We start from the raw sequence: 16,052 nt of genomic DNA, 5'->3' as shown, positions 1-16,052 counted from the left end.
TATAAATAGTCCAGTTCCAAACAAGAAACCTTTCAGCAGCTTTAAGCGTTGTTCAAGTGACTAGCCAGAGTTAGTTTTTGTCCGTCACAGAGTCTTAAATGGCCACCACACTCTCTTATATAGTCTCTGGGGTGTGGTCCAGTGACTCAGTTATAATCCCTGGCACACCTCCTTAACTACTGCAACCGTTTATCACGACTTCATTGACATGGATCCAGGAATGACAGATCACCTCCCTCGCTCTCATCGGAGACACCTGGCTCCTGACTAATCTCCTCTTCCTCGGCCGGCACTTGAGGCAGTGCCAGAGGGGAGGGGCCTGGAGAGGGAGGCCTGGCTGACTCCTCTTCTTCATGTTCGGAGCCTTCTTCCTCCGATGAGATAGGCTCGGAGGGCGGGGCCACAGCAGCCTGCCAGCAGTTTTGGGAGGCGGGGAGCTTGTATGACACCAAATTGTCCCCACGTTAAGTTAGCCGGGGCAACTTGTTCCATCCCGAGTCAGTTGCGCCCAGTGAGCGGTATCAAGCCAGACACACCCACCTGGACACACTCACTTAGTCGCGGCGACCCGGCTGTGGTCACCCAGCCACATCCTCCTGGCCATTGTGATTGTCATAGTCTTACATGCAACTGGTCTTTTGAGGGCAACCATAATGCTGATGCGGCCCTCAATGAAATTGAGTTTGACACCTCTGATCTAAATAAATGGCATGCATGTGTGGCAAAGGATATTTTTTTATAATGACAAAAAAACCCCGCAGATTGTGCTGCAACAGTAATACCCCAGTAGTCATTAAATGAGTAATAGTTTCTTAATTTCAAAAATACATTTTTGGGTTTCATTTTATGAACATACCAGTTCTTTAAGCACATCAATCAAAACTTCAACATTCCATGTATGAGTCTGTGTTCCATCATTTTTATCTCTTCCGTCACTCCAAATTCCACTTCCAGGGGCAGAAATAGACTGCAAATTAAACATGTAGATGCATGTTTATACTACTTTTAGAGAGTAAATGTGTTCTGGAGATGAATAAAATATTTAACTCATGCAGATGGATGCAGTCTCCCAGCTCCCATATGGTAGCCTTCAAAGCATGCCCAAAACTTGTAGCAAAGCAACCCGCTTTTTATCCTTTTTTGCAGTTTTACATTTATTATCCTGACAAATCATGCCACATATTTTAGTAAGTCTTCCTCAGCCTATTGATAAGCTTTCTAGGCAAAAGTACCCTTGGATGTTCCAGTGCAGGACCTAACTTTGTCTGTGATTGGTATTCTGTACCAATACACCACCTTCTGCCTGGATAGTCATCATTTCATATTGCTAAACCATCCTGCATTAATGGCAGCAGTAAGAACAACAGCAGTGACTGCTGAACCAGAGAAAGGAGCTGCCATGATCTCCAAGCACTGATTCAACAAGCTGCTTCTGTACGTCTATAAGACAGATTTAAATAATCAGTAAGTTGAAAGCACAAACCACACACAATTTTAACAGGCTGTCTTTAATAAGAACCCGAAACATCCTTATTTCCAAGGACACTCCTGGATTCAATAAATAGAAAATAAAAGGCAGATGACAATAGTTTAGGGATTTGTTCAATGGTATGCTCACCTACCCAGAAAAAAAGGCAATGATTAGCCATTACAAGGAGCAACCTCACCAGTTTGCCTTCTGATAAATGTCTGGTGTGGACTTTCAACAGTAACCATGACAGATTGTGTTCCCAAAGAAGTGGTGTGTTCTCCAGCAAAAAACCTGTTTTTTTGACAGTGCTAAAGCCCCTTTTAGATTTTTTTACCTGTAATGGAATGCCATCTGTCAATCCAGAGTGTGTCCGAGCCATCATTCCCAAAACCCTGGCAACCTGGGCAGCTGTAACCTCCCCAACACCAAACTGTGTGATGATACTGCGACATTCTTCCACGCTAAGTATGAAAGATAATGTTTGTTTTCTTAAAAATATTACATTGCCTAAATAACGAAGCTCTCTTCTTACATATTAAGTAACTCTAAGATAACAATGAGTGCTTATACAAGCAACAAATGCATAATAATGTGAAGATTTCAGAAATAAAAAGAGTTCTAAAATTATTTGAAAATAAAAGGTTTTCACTTAATGCCAGATTATAATGTAGACAAGCTATGTAAAAGTGTCCAAGAACCTAATCTTGCACGTTGGATTCTCTTTTATCTCCCCCCTTCCAAACCCTGGAGAACATTAACTGACTTATCTATATTAGATGAAAAGGCTCTAGGTGTCAGGCACAATTTTAACTGATTTATTGCTAAAACCTTCTGCACAGGAATCTTCTCAACTAATGATCAGCACCTGGTTAAAGTGAGCCTATGGGTTGTTAAAGAAGGTGTCCTCATGTGCTGAGATATGAACGACAGATATCCAAAGCAGGCCTCCTCTCCTATAAGCCTCAAAAGTTCTGAAAGGCCTTTTTAATTGTTTATAATTCTGGCTAGACTTAAGATGACTTTAGGTCCAAAATTGAGATGAATTTGAGTAACTAAGTAATTTGAATATCTTTCCAAAGAGAGGGCCTTCCCAAAAATATATCAGTTACTGAAGACTTTATGTGTCCAGAGATAAACATTTATGTCCCAACTTCATGTGAGCTTCAGGATAAGGCATGGCCTGTTTATGTCCACTTAGAGTTTCAGACACCTTACTCTGCAATCTCCTGGGGACTTCTGGACTCCTGCTTGAAGCAACATATCAAGCACTTTCTTTTTTGGTAAACACTGTGTTCCAATATGAAACCCGCAGTCAGATTTTGGGAATGACAGACATATGGAGTAACCTTCTGAGATTTAAATAGCACAGAGCTATTTAAATAACTATTTGAAAATAGAGGAATCGGTTGCTTCTTGGCTTGGGTGGGAAAGATCCAGGTATCCTCCTCAAATCTCAAAGGCTGAGGTTACTAAGCAAAAGAACCATCACATGGATATTCTACATGGAGCATTACATTCTATATTTAATTTCACATCAATATTGTGCAAGTTTGGCATTATACTACAATGTACTACAACTATGTTGTAATTCCCAAGATTTAAATTATCATTCTTTCATTCTGAAAAACACTTTGAATAATTCAATGAAACTCCCACCTACATACCTTGTACAGAAGCCATAGCCAACTTCCTGCATGAAGTCTGCAAGAGAACTCTCCATCATGGTTTTTGCTATCCCTCCAGAGTCAGGCAGGATCCTGTCCATTAGAATGTCCCGTTTTTCAGGGTATAGGAGTGGTGCAAGCACCACAGGGCAACGCTCCTGAGGGAAATCTAGGGATGAAAAAAAAATTTAGAATTCACAATGGGCACATACAGTACATAAAAACAGGTTCTGTTATCACTTCTGGTTTTGATTCTAAATCATGCTATTAAGCAATTGTCCAATTGTATTTCACTTCTTCATTCCATGTGTTATGGTTGGGATTTACTAATGTTATTCTTCATTGCATTTTTTAAATTTCATGTAAAACTGAATTGTTGGTTTCATTTAAAAAATGGCAACTCTTAATGATCCTGGCATTTCAGGTATGTCTGAAATTGCTAAAACAGGGGTCAGAAGTCACACCTATGAGTGGATGGTGGGTTGCTCTCTACTACTTTCTTAGGCTAATATATTAGCCCTTGAAAAAATTATTTAGGGTAAACCATAAAGGCACATATTTTCGTTTGTGTGTGTGTGTGTGTGTGTGTGAGAGAGACCCCACTCAAATTGTTACAATTTATTAAAATAACACGAGTCCAGATATAGAATGACAAACTTGAATTCTTTTTTAGGGCCACCGCAGGCCAAGTAGATAAGGTATTTTCTTTCAAGGCTGCAGGCCAGATGATATTATGTGGTGGGCCATATCTGTCCAATAAATCATAGGTCAGTGATGGCGAACCTATGGCATTGCACATGGAGCCATTTTGCCTGGCACGCGCAGCGTCTCCCATTCCTCTTCTGGATTTCTGGCGCGCGATGATCAACTGGCCTTTGGGCATATGGCAGTGCTGGAAACTGGAAAGTTTTCTGGCGTGGGCATGCGTGCCGGCCAGCTGATTGTCGTGCGTGCATGCATGCCAGTAACTGGAAGACTAGATGTCTGATGTGCATGTGCGCGCTGGAAACTGGAAGTTAATTTCTCAGCGTGCGCATGCACATGCATGCCCCCTTGCAGCTCCTCTTCCGGGTTGTGTGGCCAATAAGCGCGCATGCATGCTCCCTTTTTGGCACTCGGTGCCGAAAAGGTTCACCATCACTGTTATAACTTGATGACTTCTGTGCTAAAGCTTCAGGGTCCTATTGTTTTGTCAATAGATATTTTAAGTATATACACTGCCAAGTATATGATTCAGACATGCCAAACACACCCTCTCAGAATCCTTAAAGGCATCCTTTGCTTGGCATAGAATTTCTAATTATTACATTTATGCACATGCTCAACACCAATTCAGGATTATTCTACAATACCAATTTCTCATGTGATCCCAGACTTAACTGCTTGCCTATTAACAACCAAATGTGCAGCTTTCAAGGCTGAGAAAGATATTACACCGTTTATTATGATAATTCCATGGTAATTTGAGTCAAAGGGGTACATGGCTGTATCACAAAATGCTTAAAAATGCCCACACTGCTCATCCTGAGCCAGTTGTAAAAGCAGTCTCATATAGCAAGGGTCTCCAACCTTGGAATTTTAAGATTTGTGGACTTCCAGAACTCTAACCATGGTAGCTGAGGAATTCTGGGAGTTGAAGTCCACAAGTTGTAAAATTGCCAAGGTTGGAGACCCTTGCCATACAGATTATAGTAATCCAAGTGAAATGTGGCTGTATTTATTTTTGAGTAGCCCCCCTCATACAAAAATGGACACAACCTGTGCAAAGGCTTTCCTGGACCACTGCTTTTGGAATAGGAGCCATAAGTCCCAGAAGACTCACATTTGTGCACCTGCTGTCTGGGGGAGGGCAATCCCATTCAGAGCTAAAGATGGAAAGTCTCTGGACTTGGAGGCCTCAAAACCCACAACCAGTCAGGGTCAGACTGGCCTGTTCTCCTCCACCTGGTGCCTCATAGTCTGTAGACAAAGCCCCCCCCTCCCCCAATGAGCTAACCCTGGAAAAAGGAAAACTACCACAGCCTTGTGTCTCCCACTCCTAATCCCAGATCCAGTCCAGAAGAATACTGTGGTGAGATAGAGGATGGCCTTGAAGGACTGAGAGAAGATCCACTCCCAAGGAAGTGATCAGTTAAATAAGGCTTCATCCCAGGACACAGTGATTTATGCAAACAACTTAGAGGGGCCGCCATAACCCACCAATTCATAGGAATATTAAAAAAGGGAGGCACATTGAGATGTGCAAGGTTCTATTATCATAGCTGTTTTATTTTTTTAAAAAAGCTTTATACCTACATGCTATTTCTTTCTTCATCTCGTCTATCTTGTAGAGCTGACAACGTGACTGTATCAGAAGCCACTGAGATATCAATACAGATCAACATGGACCCACTGCTTCCCCTATCCCCAGCTGAGGTCATCAACAAATGCAATCATGCCATCTCAGGGATGAATAGCCCAGAGAACTCCACTTAATTTACCGTATTTTTCGGAGTTTAAGATGCACCTTAATTTTGGGGGAGGAAAATAGGAAAAAAAAAATCTGCCTATCAGGTATTCATCTGGCTAGTCCTTAGCCTGGTCAGCTTCAGCACATTAGTTTGCTGGCTGGTTTTGAGGTTGGGGCTGGTTGGGGCTAAAAAACAGCTTCAAAAGCACAGCTGATCGTTGGGAGGGAGCTCCAGTGACTAAAGCAGGTAAAACGTGGAAGGGGTAAGAGAAGGCAGCAGCTGTTCCAGTAGCCATTTTGCGCACCGCATGTTTGGCGATCCCCACAGCCTTGAAGGGCTCTCAAATAGAGCATTTGGAGGCTGAAAATGCGACGTGTGGAGCCCAAACACACAAGCCATTGTCGGTGGCAAACAGCCAGGAAGAGGACGCGTGGAGGCTGAAGGTGGGGACCAGTGGGTGGGCAGGGTTACATTCGGAGCATAAGACGCACCCAAATTTTCAGCCTCTTTTAGGAGGGAAAAAAGTGTGTCTTATACTCTGAAAAATACGGTACTTCCTGCAAGGCTCTTTAGAAGTGGGCTTCAAAAAGACACATGACTGGCATAACTTACCTCTGCGCAATGTTTTGAGAAAAGCCTCAATTTGTTCCTGTCCAACCCCAAAGGCTCCCTTCTGCCCAAAAAGAAGATGGGAAAGAAGGAGGTGCAAGACTTCTATTGCAATATCTTGGAAGCCACCTTCTTGATTGCTACTGACGTCTGCGTCAATATATGAGCGCAGAAGATCAGGAAGCTTCTGTTTAATAAACTGAGCAGCTTGAAAGAAAAAAAAGACAAATAGACAGCAATTAACAGTTTCATTTTCATTTCATTTCATTTTATTAAATTTGTATACCGCCCTACTTCCGAAGGACTCAGGGCGGTGAACAGCCATAAAATAAAACATATAAATACAAAATTTAAAATAGAGATAAAACAAATTAAATAAATTTGGCTGAACCATTTTAAAACCCCAATAATTTAAAACCAAATTTAAAATTCCCATTTAAAAGAGGAAAAGTTTAGGTTGCTTTAGGAATAAGCACAAATGTTTTTTCTTGTGATTTAAAAGGAACACATGTGCATTGTTTAGGTTATCTCACAAAAGAGCTCCATATCACAGAATCACTCAGTATGACCCTGCCTAAAACACAACATTGTCTGAAGTTTGGAATTTTGTTTAGACATTAAGTTCAAAGTGGTATCCTATCAAAAGGGGGGAAGAAATTGTTAGCATGCTAGTCAATGGCTTTGGGACTATCCCTAAAACTGCCTTCTAGTAAATGATACAGGGGGTCCTTGGTTAACAACCACACTGGTCCTCAGATATCTGGCCATTACAGTGTCCCATGCCAGTCACATGCGCAACCTTCTTCATTGGCTTCTGACAAGCAAAATCAATGGGGATACTAACAAGAGATCACAAGTGGCAATCATGTGAACTCCTCGCTCAATAACCCACAATAATTTGGTTAATGATGGCAACAGCCAATTAGCATTACTAAGCATCATCACATAACCTCATGCTTTATGTCCAGTTTCAATTGCCTTTGTTAGCTGAGGACTACCAGTACAGACATTATATTATTATAGAAACGCATACTAGAGATAAAACAGGATATGCATAGGAATAGTCAGCTACTAAGTACTTTCCTATTAATCTTGTATCTCAGCAAGCCTTGAGGAAGAGATTTTTTTTGTGCAAATCAGCATCTGAGCTACAGATGTTGCTCAGCTACATGTTTCTCAGAAAATAAGACCGAGTCTTATTTTCTTTTAGACTTGAAAATAAACACTTGGGCTTATTTCCGAAGTCTTACTTTTTTTGAGGTGCAGGCCAGACTCGGTGAGCTGGACGTGCCGTGGACACACCATCGCCGCCAGGGAGAAGAACACACTGGGCCTCGCCAGGCTCAGAAGCCAGGGATCCTGCAGGCATCCCAGGCACATAAAGGCCGCAAAAATCCCCGGGCTGTTTGCAACTCGAGTGAGACGTGTGCAGGAGCGGCGGCAACGCCTTGAGGTTTGTCATACTGGTGCAGCCTCTTGGAGCAGGACCCTGCAAGACTTGTTGTGGCGCTGCTCACATGAATGGCAGCACCTCCATGAGCTTCATCACATTGATGCAGCTGGCATCCTGCCATGAGCGACTACACCAGTGTGTCCAAACTCATGGCGATGCTGCCGCTCACGCAAGCAATGGCACCAGAGGTGGTATTCAGCCAGTTCGGACCAGTTCAGGTGAACTGGTAGCTGAAATTTGGATTGGTTCACCTAACCGGTAAATACCACCTCTGGTTATTTATTTATTTATTTAACACATATTTATATGCCGCCCTTCTCCCAAAGGACTCAGGGTGGCGAACAGAAGCTAAAAATATGCAATGATAAAAGAAGAATCTAATTAAAACCAATTAAAATCAAAATAATAAGTAATAAAACCCCAGAATCAGAACTCAGCCCATTTGTTGACATAGCCAAGTCTTTAGGCCTTGACGGAAGGAGCGGAGATCAGGCGCTGTCCAGAGCTCGGTGGGTAACTCATTCCAGAGGGTAGGAGCACCCACAGAGAACGCCCTACCCCTGGATGTCGCCAGCCTACCCTGAGGAGGGCAGCCTTATGTGAGTGGACAAGATGGTGGGAGGCGGGCAGGAGATGGTCCTGCAAGTACCCTGGACCTAAGCCATGTAGGGCTTTATAGGTAAGTACCAGCACCTTGAAGCGGATCCGGAGGACCACTGGTAACCAGTGCAGCTCGCGCAGGAGAGGTGTTACACGGGAGTAATGGGGAGCTCCCGTAACAACCTGCGCGGCCGCATTCTGGACCAGCTGGAGCCTCGGATGCACCTCAAGGGTAGCCCCATGTAGAGAGAGTTGCAGTAATCCAAGCGAGAAGTAACCAGGGCATGAGTGACCGTGCAAAGGGCATCTCGGTCCAGGAAAGGGCGCAACTGGCGCACCAGGCGAACCTGTGCGAAAGCACCCCTGGTCACGGCCGTCAGATGATCTTCCAGAGATCATCCAGGAAATCCAGGAGGACACCCAAGTTGCGAGCCCTTTCAACGGGAGCAAGAACCTTTCCCCCCCTCTCCCCCATCAAAAGTGATGGGACCTCTAGAACACGAGGTGCCGGCATCCACAGCCATTCAGTCTTGGAGGGTTTGAGTCTGAGCCTGTTTCTACCCATCCAGGCCCACACTGCCTCCAGGCATCAGGACATCACGGAAAGGGCATACCCGGGGTGGTCCGGGGTGGAGATGTATAACTGAGTATCATCAGCATATTGATACCTCACCCCGAAACTACGAATGATCTCACCCAGAGGCTTCATATAGATGTTAAAGAGTAGGGGGGGAGAGAATTGACCCCTGAGGCACCCCACACATTAGGGGCCTCGGGGTAGACCTCTGCCCCCCCCCACCCATACAAACTGTGAGCGACCTGAGAGGTAGGAGAACCACTGTAAGACAGTGCCTCCTACCCCCAACCCCCCAAGTCGCTGCAGTAAGATACCATGGTCGATGGTATCGAAAGCTGCTGAGAGGTCAAGTAGGACCAGGATGGAGGAACAACCTCCATCCAGGGCCTGCCAGAGCGACCAATGCCGTTTCTGTGCTGTGCCCACGCCGGAACCCCGACTGGTACGGGTCAAGGTACTCCGTTTCCTCCAGGAACTGTGGGAGCTGTTGCGCCACCACGGTCCCAACAACCTTCGCTATAAAGCGAAGGTTGGAGATGGGCTGATAGTTATTAAGTGAGTCTGGATCCAGGGCAGGCTTCTCGAGAGGGTCGAACCACCTCCTCCTCAAGAGAGGCGGGGAAGACCCCCTCCCTCAAAGAAGAGTTGACTATAGCCTGGATCCAGTCTCCCGTCACCTCTGGGGCTGCCCAAACAAGCCAGGAGGGACACGGATCCAACAAACACATGGAGGCACCCAGTCTACCCACAATCCTGTCCACTTCGACGGAAACAGGGTCAAACTCAACCCAGATACTACTCCCAAGACATACCCCAGTCTCCTGGATGGATTCTGCCCAGAGTCCAATCCAATCCGGATCTGAGCGATTTTATCTTGCAGAAACTGTACAAAATCCTCAGCTCTGCCCTGTAAGAGATCTTCGCTCGCTCCCGATTAAGGAGCGAGCGAGTCACTCTAAACAGGGCCGCTGGGCGGTTTTCTGCAGATGCAATGAGAGCGGCGAAGTGATCTCGCCTCGCCACTTCCATTGCCACAAAATAAGACCTAATATGGGTTCTTAACTGTGTTTGATCAGATTCAGACCGGGAGGACCTCCAACACTCCTCTAGGCGTCTTTTCCGATGCTTCATTTCCCGGAGCTCCATGGAGAACCAAGGAGCCACCCGGGATCTGCGTGGGTCAGAGGCCGCAAAAGTGTGATTTGGTCCAAGGCGTCGGCAGCCACCCGCTCCCAGGATGCCACCAGCGCCTCGGCCGAGTCACAAGATTGGGAAGCGGGGAATGTCCCAAGCTCCGTCAGGAACCTCTCAGGGTCCATCAGGCGCCTGGGGTGGAACCATTTTACTGGTTCCGCCTCCCAGCGGCGAGGGTTGGAGGGTTGAAAGTCCAGTCTAAGGAGGGAATGATCGGTCCATGACGGGGGGGCAACGGAAAATTCCCCCCCACCCCTGCCATTTATCCACTGCCCAGAGAGAAAAACCAGGTCAAGTGTGTGCCCTCCCCTATGCGTTGGGCCCTGAACCACCTGAGTCAGGTCCATGGCCGTCATGGAGGCCATGAACTCCCGAACTGCCTCAGATGTCTCGCCGATCGATGGCAGATTGAAATCTCCCACAACCAGAAGGTTGGGGAGTTCAACTGCCACTTTGGTTAGCCCCGCCATGCCCCGGCCCGGTCGCTGTTTGCCCCGCCATGCCCCGTCACTCCTCACTGTGTGTGGATCCTCGCTTGCGCATGCACACTGTCTCTGCTCTAAGTTGCCTGCCTACGCTGCCTTCCCACGTGGTGCATGCCTGTTGCACCCCAACAGCCTGCGAGTTGCACTAGCCCCCCCCCCGGAGCTCGCCTAGTTGGCTTTGCCACCTGCGGCCTAGCTAGCTACCCCCCCATCGTCCCCGCCTGACTTCCCCTACTCTCTTCTACACAGCCCGCAGCCCCGCCATGCTTCCTTGCCTTCCCCGCGGTCCCCGACACCCTGTGGCCAGGCCCGCTGCCCACGCTCACCTAGAGAACCCTGCCCTGGCTTCAGTGTTCCTCCCCGCCCCTGAAGTAATTTACCCGGCCTGTGGCCTGCTGTGCTTGGCTGAACGGCCATGGGGGGGGGGGACAGCACGGGCACAGGTGGGCTGAAGCGATTTGGAACTTACCTTACCGAACCATCCCAAAAGCACTGTGGCGGAGAGAAGCAGCCGCTGACCCAGAGAGCACATGGAGCCGCTCCACATGTTCTCTGGCGACCCTGCTGCTTTTGCTGGAGAAATTTACTTTCGCAACCTGGAGTTGCCGCTTTGGGTCCTCCTGTAACTCCCACTCCCATCCGGAAAACGCTGTGGATGGCAGAGAGAAACAGGTGCTTGGTGCTTCTCTCTGCTGCCCGCAGCACTTTCCTGATGGGAGTGAAGTCGGACCCAAAGCTAAATTTCGCTGTGCTGCACAAGATGCCTTCACAACAAAAGCAACAGGGGAGAGAAAACAGGTCACTGGAGAACATGTGGAATGAGCTCTCCATGTGGTCTCCAGGTCAGGTGCTGCTTCTCTCCACCACTGCACTTGCAGCACAGCGAAGTTTCGTTTTGGGTCTGACTTCACTCCCATCGGGAAAGTGTTGTGGGAGGCAGAGGGAACCTGTTTCTCTCTGCCGCCCACAGCATTTTCCGGATAGGAGTGGGAGTTGCAGGAGGACCCAAAGCGGCAACTCCTGGTTGCTAAAGTAAATTTCTCTGTGTGCTTCCCAGGGCCGTGAGGGAGAGAAGGAGAGAAACAGCTGCTGACTCGGAGAGCACATGTGGCTCCATGTGTTCTCTGGGTCAGATCTCTCCTTTGCTGCTCTTGCTGGGAAACTGTTTGGCTCAGCACAGCGAAATTTAGCAGCCACGAGCCACGCTTTCCTCTAAGTGTCATCTGGAAAGTGCTGTGCAGAGAGAAGCACCTGTTTCCCTCTGCCGCCCGCAGCTCTTTCCGGATTAGAGGAAAGTGAATTTCGCTGTGCTGCACAAAGAACTTTCCCAGCAAAAACAGCGAAGGAGAGAAACAGCCAGCGGAGAGCACATGAAGCGGCTCCATGTGTTCTCTGGGTTAGCGTTCTCTCCTTCGCTGTTCTTGCTGGGAAAGCATTTGGCACAGCACAGCAAAATTCAGCAGCCATGAGCTGCGCTTTCCTCTAAGTCTCATCCGGAAAGCGCTGTGCAGAGAGAGGTACCTGTTTCCCTCTGCTGCTCGCAGCCCTTTCTGGATAAGACTTAGAGGGAAGCGCAGCTCGTGGCTGCTAAATTCGCTGTGCTGCGCCAAATGCTTTCCCAGGGCCCCGAGGGATGCCCTCCCGGAGTGCTGCTGTCGCCATTCTGGAACTCTCCTTCCGCCGCCACTACTGCCGCCACTCTGGAACTCACCATCAGTAAGTCTTGCTTTGCTCCCCGGGAAGGGCTCTGTCATGAAGGGCTGTCTGGGACACTTTCTCTCGGGCCTCCCGCTTTGCATGGTGCAGCGGGAGGAGGAAGTGTGTGGTGAGGAAGGCTGTCTGCAGTTCTTGCAGCCAAAGCCGGGATGTCTGTGAACTATATATGAGGTCTTCTGCCTTAATAATAATATTTTTAATATTTGATTTATATGCCGCCCTTCTCCGGAGACTCAGGGCGGCTTACAGTGCGTTAAGCAATAGCCTTTATACTTTTGTATATTTATACAAAGTCAGTTTATTGCCCCCACAAACTGGGTCCTCAATTTACCTACCTTAGAAAGGATGGAAGGCTGAGTCAACCTTGAGCCTGGCGAGATTCGATCTTACTTTAATTGCAGACAGCTGGTGTTAAATTACAGGGCTTCTGTCTGTTGAGCTAAACCAGGCTCCTTGAGCAGAAGGTTGAACTACAAGACCCCCCAAGGTATCTTCTTATTCTAAAGTCTCCAAAACAAGGGAATTTGCTTAAATTGTGTGTGTGGGGGGGGGGGGGGGAAGGGAGAGATGTGGCTTCTTGGGAATGCATTTTGGAGAAGTATCAAGAGAAATGCTAAAAGGGCAATCATTTTAGGATTAAATTCCAAATGAAATTGGGTCTTCAGGATAAGGAGAGATGGACTTTCAACTGCAAGTTTCTAAAAATTTTATTAAAATGAATGTCTAGAGGCAGCTCTTTAACTCACTACTCTGGAGCAAAAGAGATAGGGCCCCAATGAGGGTCTTAGCTATTTAGCTCAGGAATAATGGAATAACAGAGTCAGGCAGGAAAACTGAGGATGCCAAAATCTGAGTGGAGGGCCTGGGAAATGTGTCAGAATAACAGAATAACACTTAGAAGGGACTTTGCGGGGGACCCTAACCTAAACCATTTAAGAGAAATAGCTATCCAGTCTTTTCTTAAAAATTTCCAGTGATAAGAGCACCCAGAACATCTGGAGACAAGTAATTCCACTGGTGTCAGCTGAGGCTGACAACTGGTTAATTGTTCTCACTGTCAGGAAGTTTCTCCTTAGTTTTAGGTTGCTTCTCTCTTTGTTCAGTTTCCATCTATTGCTTCTTGTTATGCTTTCTGCGTCTTTGGAAAATATATTGCCTCACCCTTCTTTGTGGCAGCTCCTCAAAAGCCTGTTTTGTGACCTGCCTATCACACTCTTGGGCAAAGCATGTGAGCCATTTCCTCCTTTCAGTGGTCCATGAAAGTACATCTATAGTATGTAGATGCAGATAATAAAGGTAAAAAAAGGTGAACAACATTTTTACAGAACTATAGATATGTTGAGGCCGGGACAGGAAGTGACTGGGAGGGGAGGGGCCAGGGGAGGGGTTCCTTGACATGAGTGATGTCGAGTTGGCCATGCCCACCCAATCACATGCCCAACCAGCCATTCCCACCAAGCCACACTCTCAGAACCGGTAGTAAAAAAATTTGAATCCCACCATTGAACGGCACAGCAATTCTTGTAGGGTCCTGCTCGAAGAGGCTATGCCGATGTGATGAACCTCATGGCAATGTTGCTGCTCGCATGCGCAATGCTACAAGCCTTGCAGGGTCCTAGGATACACTGAAGGTTCAGAATGGAGCCTTTTTTGCGAATGGTAGGAAAATGGGGAGGGGAATTTTCCTGCCTACCATTTATTTATTTATTTATTGGTTCGATTTATATGCTGCCCTTTTCCGGAGACTGAGGGCGGCTTACAATGCGTTAAGCAATAGCCTTCATACTTTTGTTTATACCTGCTTAGTAGGGCTTTCGCCCCCACCTCCCCAGCGGTGTTCTTTTTTATACAAAGTCAGCTTATTACCCCCACAAACCGGTTCCTCATTTTACCTACCTCGAAAGGATGGAAGGCTGAGTCAACCTTGAGCCTGGTGAGATTTGAACTTGCAGTAATTGCAGGCAGCTGGTGTTACTTAACAGTGCTTTAGTCTGCTGCGCCATCAAGGCTCATTCCATCCTTCCCTTAGTCCAGGGGTGGGCAATTGTGGCTCTTTTACAACCTGTGGACTTCAACTCCCAGAATTCCTGAGACAGCTATCTCAGGAATTCTGGGAGTTGAAGTCCACAGGTTGTAAAAGAGCCACAATTGCCCACCCCTGCCTTAGTCTGTACTGAGCTTGGGGAATGGATTACAGGCAGGAAAATCCCTTTCCCCATTTTCCTGCCTTTTGTGAAAATGGCTCCACTCCGAGCCTTCAGCGTATCCCAGGATCCTGGGATACGCTGAAGGCTTGGAATGCCTCTGCTTCAGTGCAGAATGACTTCTGCCCATCTCTTTCTGGGCACGGTGCTTCTGCCTGTTGGGCCACTTCCTGAAGCCGGCAGCTCTGCAGCCAGCCGCTTTGCTTTTTCCTCATGGGAGGCTTGTGTGGTGGCACAGCAGCAGATGGAGGCAGATGCATGGGGGAGGTAGAGGCGATCCCAATGCATCGGCCCCTTTGTCCCACTGTCTCTTGGCTTGCCTGCAGCTGCACTGAACAAACACCAGCATGGGGCATCTGGATTGTCTGCCTAACCCATGCTGGTGCTGCCATGCAAGCCTCCCGCAAGCCTCCCAAAAATAGGGAAAAAGGAAAGCCGTGGAGCTGCCAGCTTTGGGGAAGCAGCCCAACAAGCAGAAATGCTGCACTCAGAAAGAAATGAGAAGGGCAAAAGCAGTATTTGTGCTGCCCCAAGTGGCCAGCAGGCTGCATCTGCAACTGGACAGTTGTCCCCCGCACCCGTGCTGCCACTTGTGCTGGCTATGCCCATTCCTTCGGGCTTATTTTTGGGGTAGGGGTAATATTAGACCCACCCCCAAAAAATTAGGATTGGGCTTATTATTAGGGTGGGTTGTGTTTTCGGAGAAACACTGTATCAGTACAGATTTCTAAAATTCCACATTTCGCTTCCTACAGATACAAGGATAAAATGGCATTGACAAATATCCTGTGGTTGTATATACATAACATGTTAGGGTTAGATTTAATTATTTTTGTGGTTTAGTGTGTTCTCTATATTATGTGAATATAAAAATGGTGAACTACAATAATGGCTAAGTACTGGAATGTTGTGCAAACAAAACCATTATGTTAAAAAATTCAGGAAGAAGCTTCCTACCCAGTTATTATTTATCTTACCAAAAACTTGTAGATCAGGATTGAAAGAGTTCAACAAAGCAAGACCAAAAATAACCTATTAATAAAGAGAAATTAAAAGTTATTTTATTATAATTCAGTACCATCAAACCTGGGTATGCTTACTCTTAAGAATGATAGCACTACTAAAATTCCTGAAATAATTTAACACAGAAGAGAAACATGGGCAATTCTGTATCAAATCAGAATGCATAGAGTAATGGGTTTAATGTTGCAAAGAGAGATTCCAATTAAGTTTTGGAAAAATCCTGAATCGTAAGAACAATCTGACAGTGGAAACAGAAAGGGGATGAACTCCCATTACTGCATGTCTTCTGCTTGGGACACTTTGATTTGAATTCCTGCATTGAGCAAGAGCCTTCCGTCCCACTAATGATAAACTGGGGTTGGCAACCAGACAGATCAAAGGGAAACCCCAAGACTGAATACTGATGCTCTATGCCCCACTTTTGCAGCCCTCCCCAATATGCCCAATAGATCCCACCATCCATCCAGCGGATCAAGATTATGCTGGTGATGCTCCTGGCATTTTGAAGTACAATAACAACAAATATTACAGCCAGTCAGGAAGTAGAGGGTAAAAGTGAAGGATCTGCTGGTGATTGTCTCCTACTTATTTCTCAAAGCTAAGAGA

At 46.6% G+C, this 16,052-nt stretch overlaps 1 protein-coding gene across 4 annotated transcripts in view; it reads right to left on the bottom strand.

Annotated features, from left to right (window-relative positions):
• Positions 1-16,052, bottom strand: part of CNOT1 (CCR4-NOT transcription complex subunit 1) — a 161,666-nt gene that overhangs the window by 95,094 nt on the left and 50,520 nt on the right. For all 4 annotated transcript variants that reach the window (XM_070953113.1, XM_070953115.1, XM_070953114.1 and 1 more), the window contains exons 6-10: positions 15,401-15,455; positions 6,198-6,401; positions 3,136-3,304; positions 1,806-1,932; positions 857-967 (exon numbers count right to left, since the gene is read on the bottom strand). In XM_070953113.1, the coding sequence (XP_070809214.1) occupies positions 857-967; positions 1,806-1,932; positions 3,136-3,304; positions 6,198-6,401; positions 15,401-15,455 (666 nt within the window). The remainder of the gene's footprint in view (positions 1-856; positions 968-1,805; positions 1,933-3,135; positions 3,305-6,197; positions 6,402-15,400; positions 15,456-16,052) is intronic.

The sequence above is a fragment of the Pituophis catenifer genome, unplaced genomic scaffold, assembly GCF_029215685.1.
Source record: "Pituophis catenifer annectens isolate HBS135680 unplaced genomic scaffold, rPitCat1.0.hap2 SCAF_13, whole genome shotgun sequence".
In the NCBI taxonomy this organism is placed as follows: Eukaryota; Metazoa; Chordata; class Lepidosauria; order Squamata; family Colubridae; genus Pituophis; species Pituophis catenifer.
This window is presented reverse-complemented; position numbering and strand designations above follow the sequence as displayed.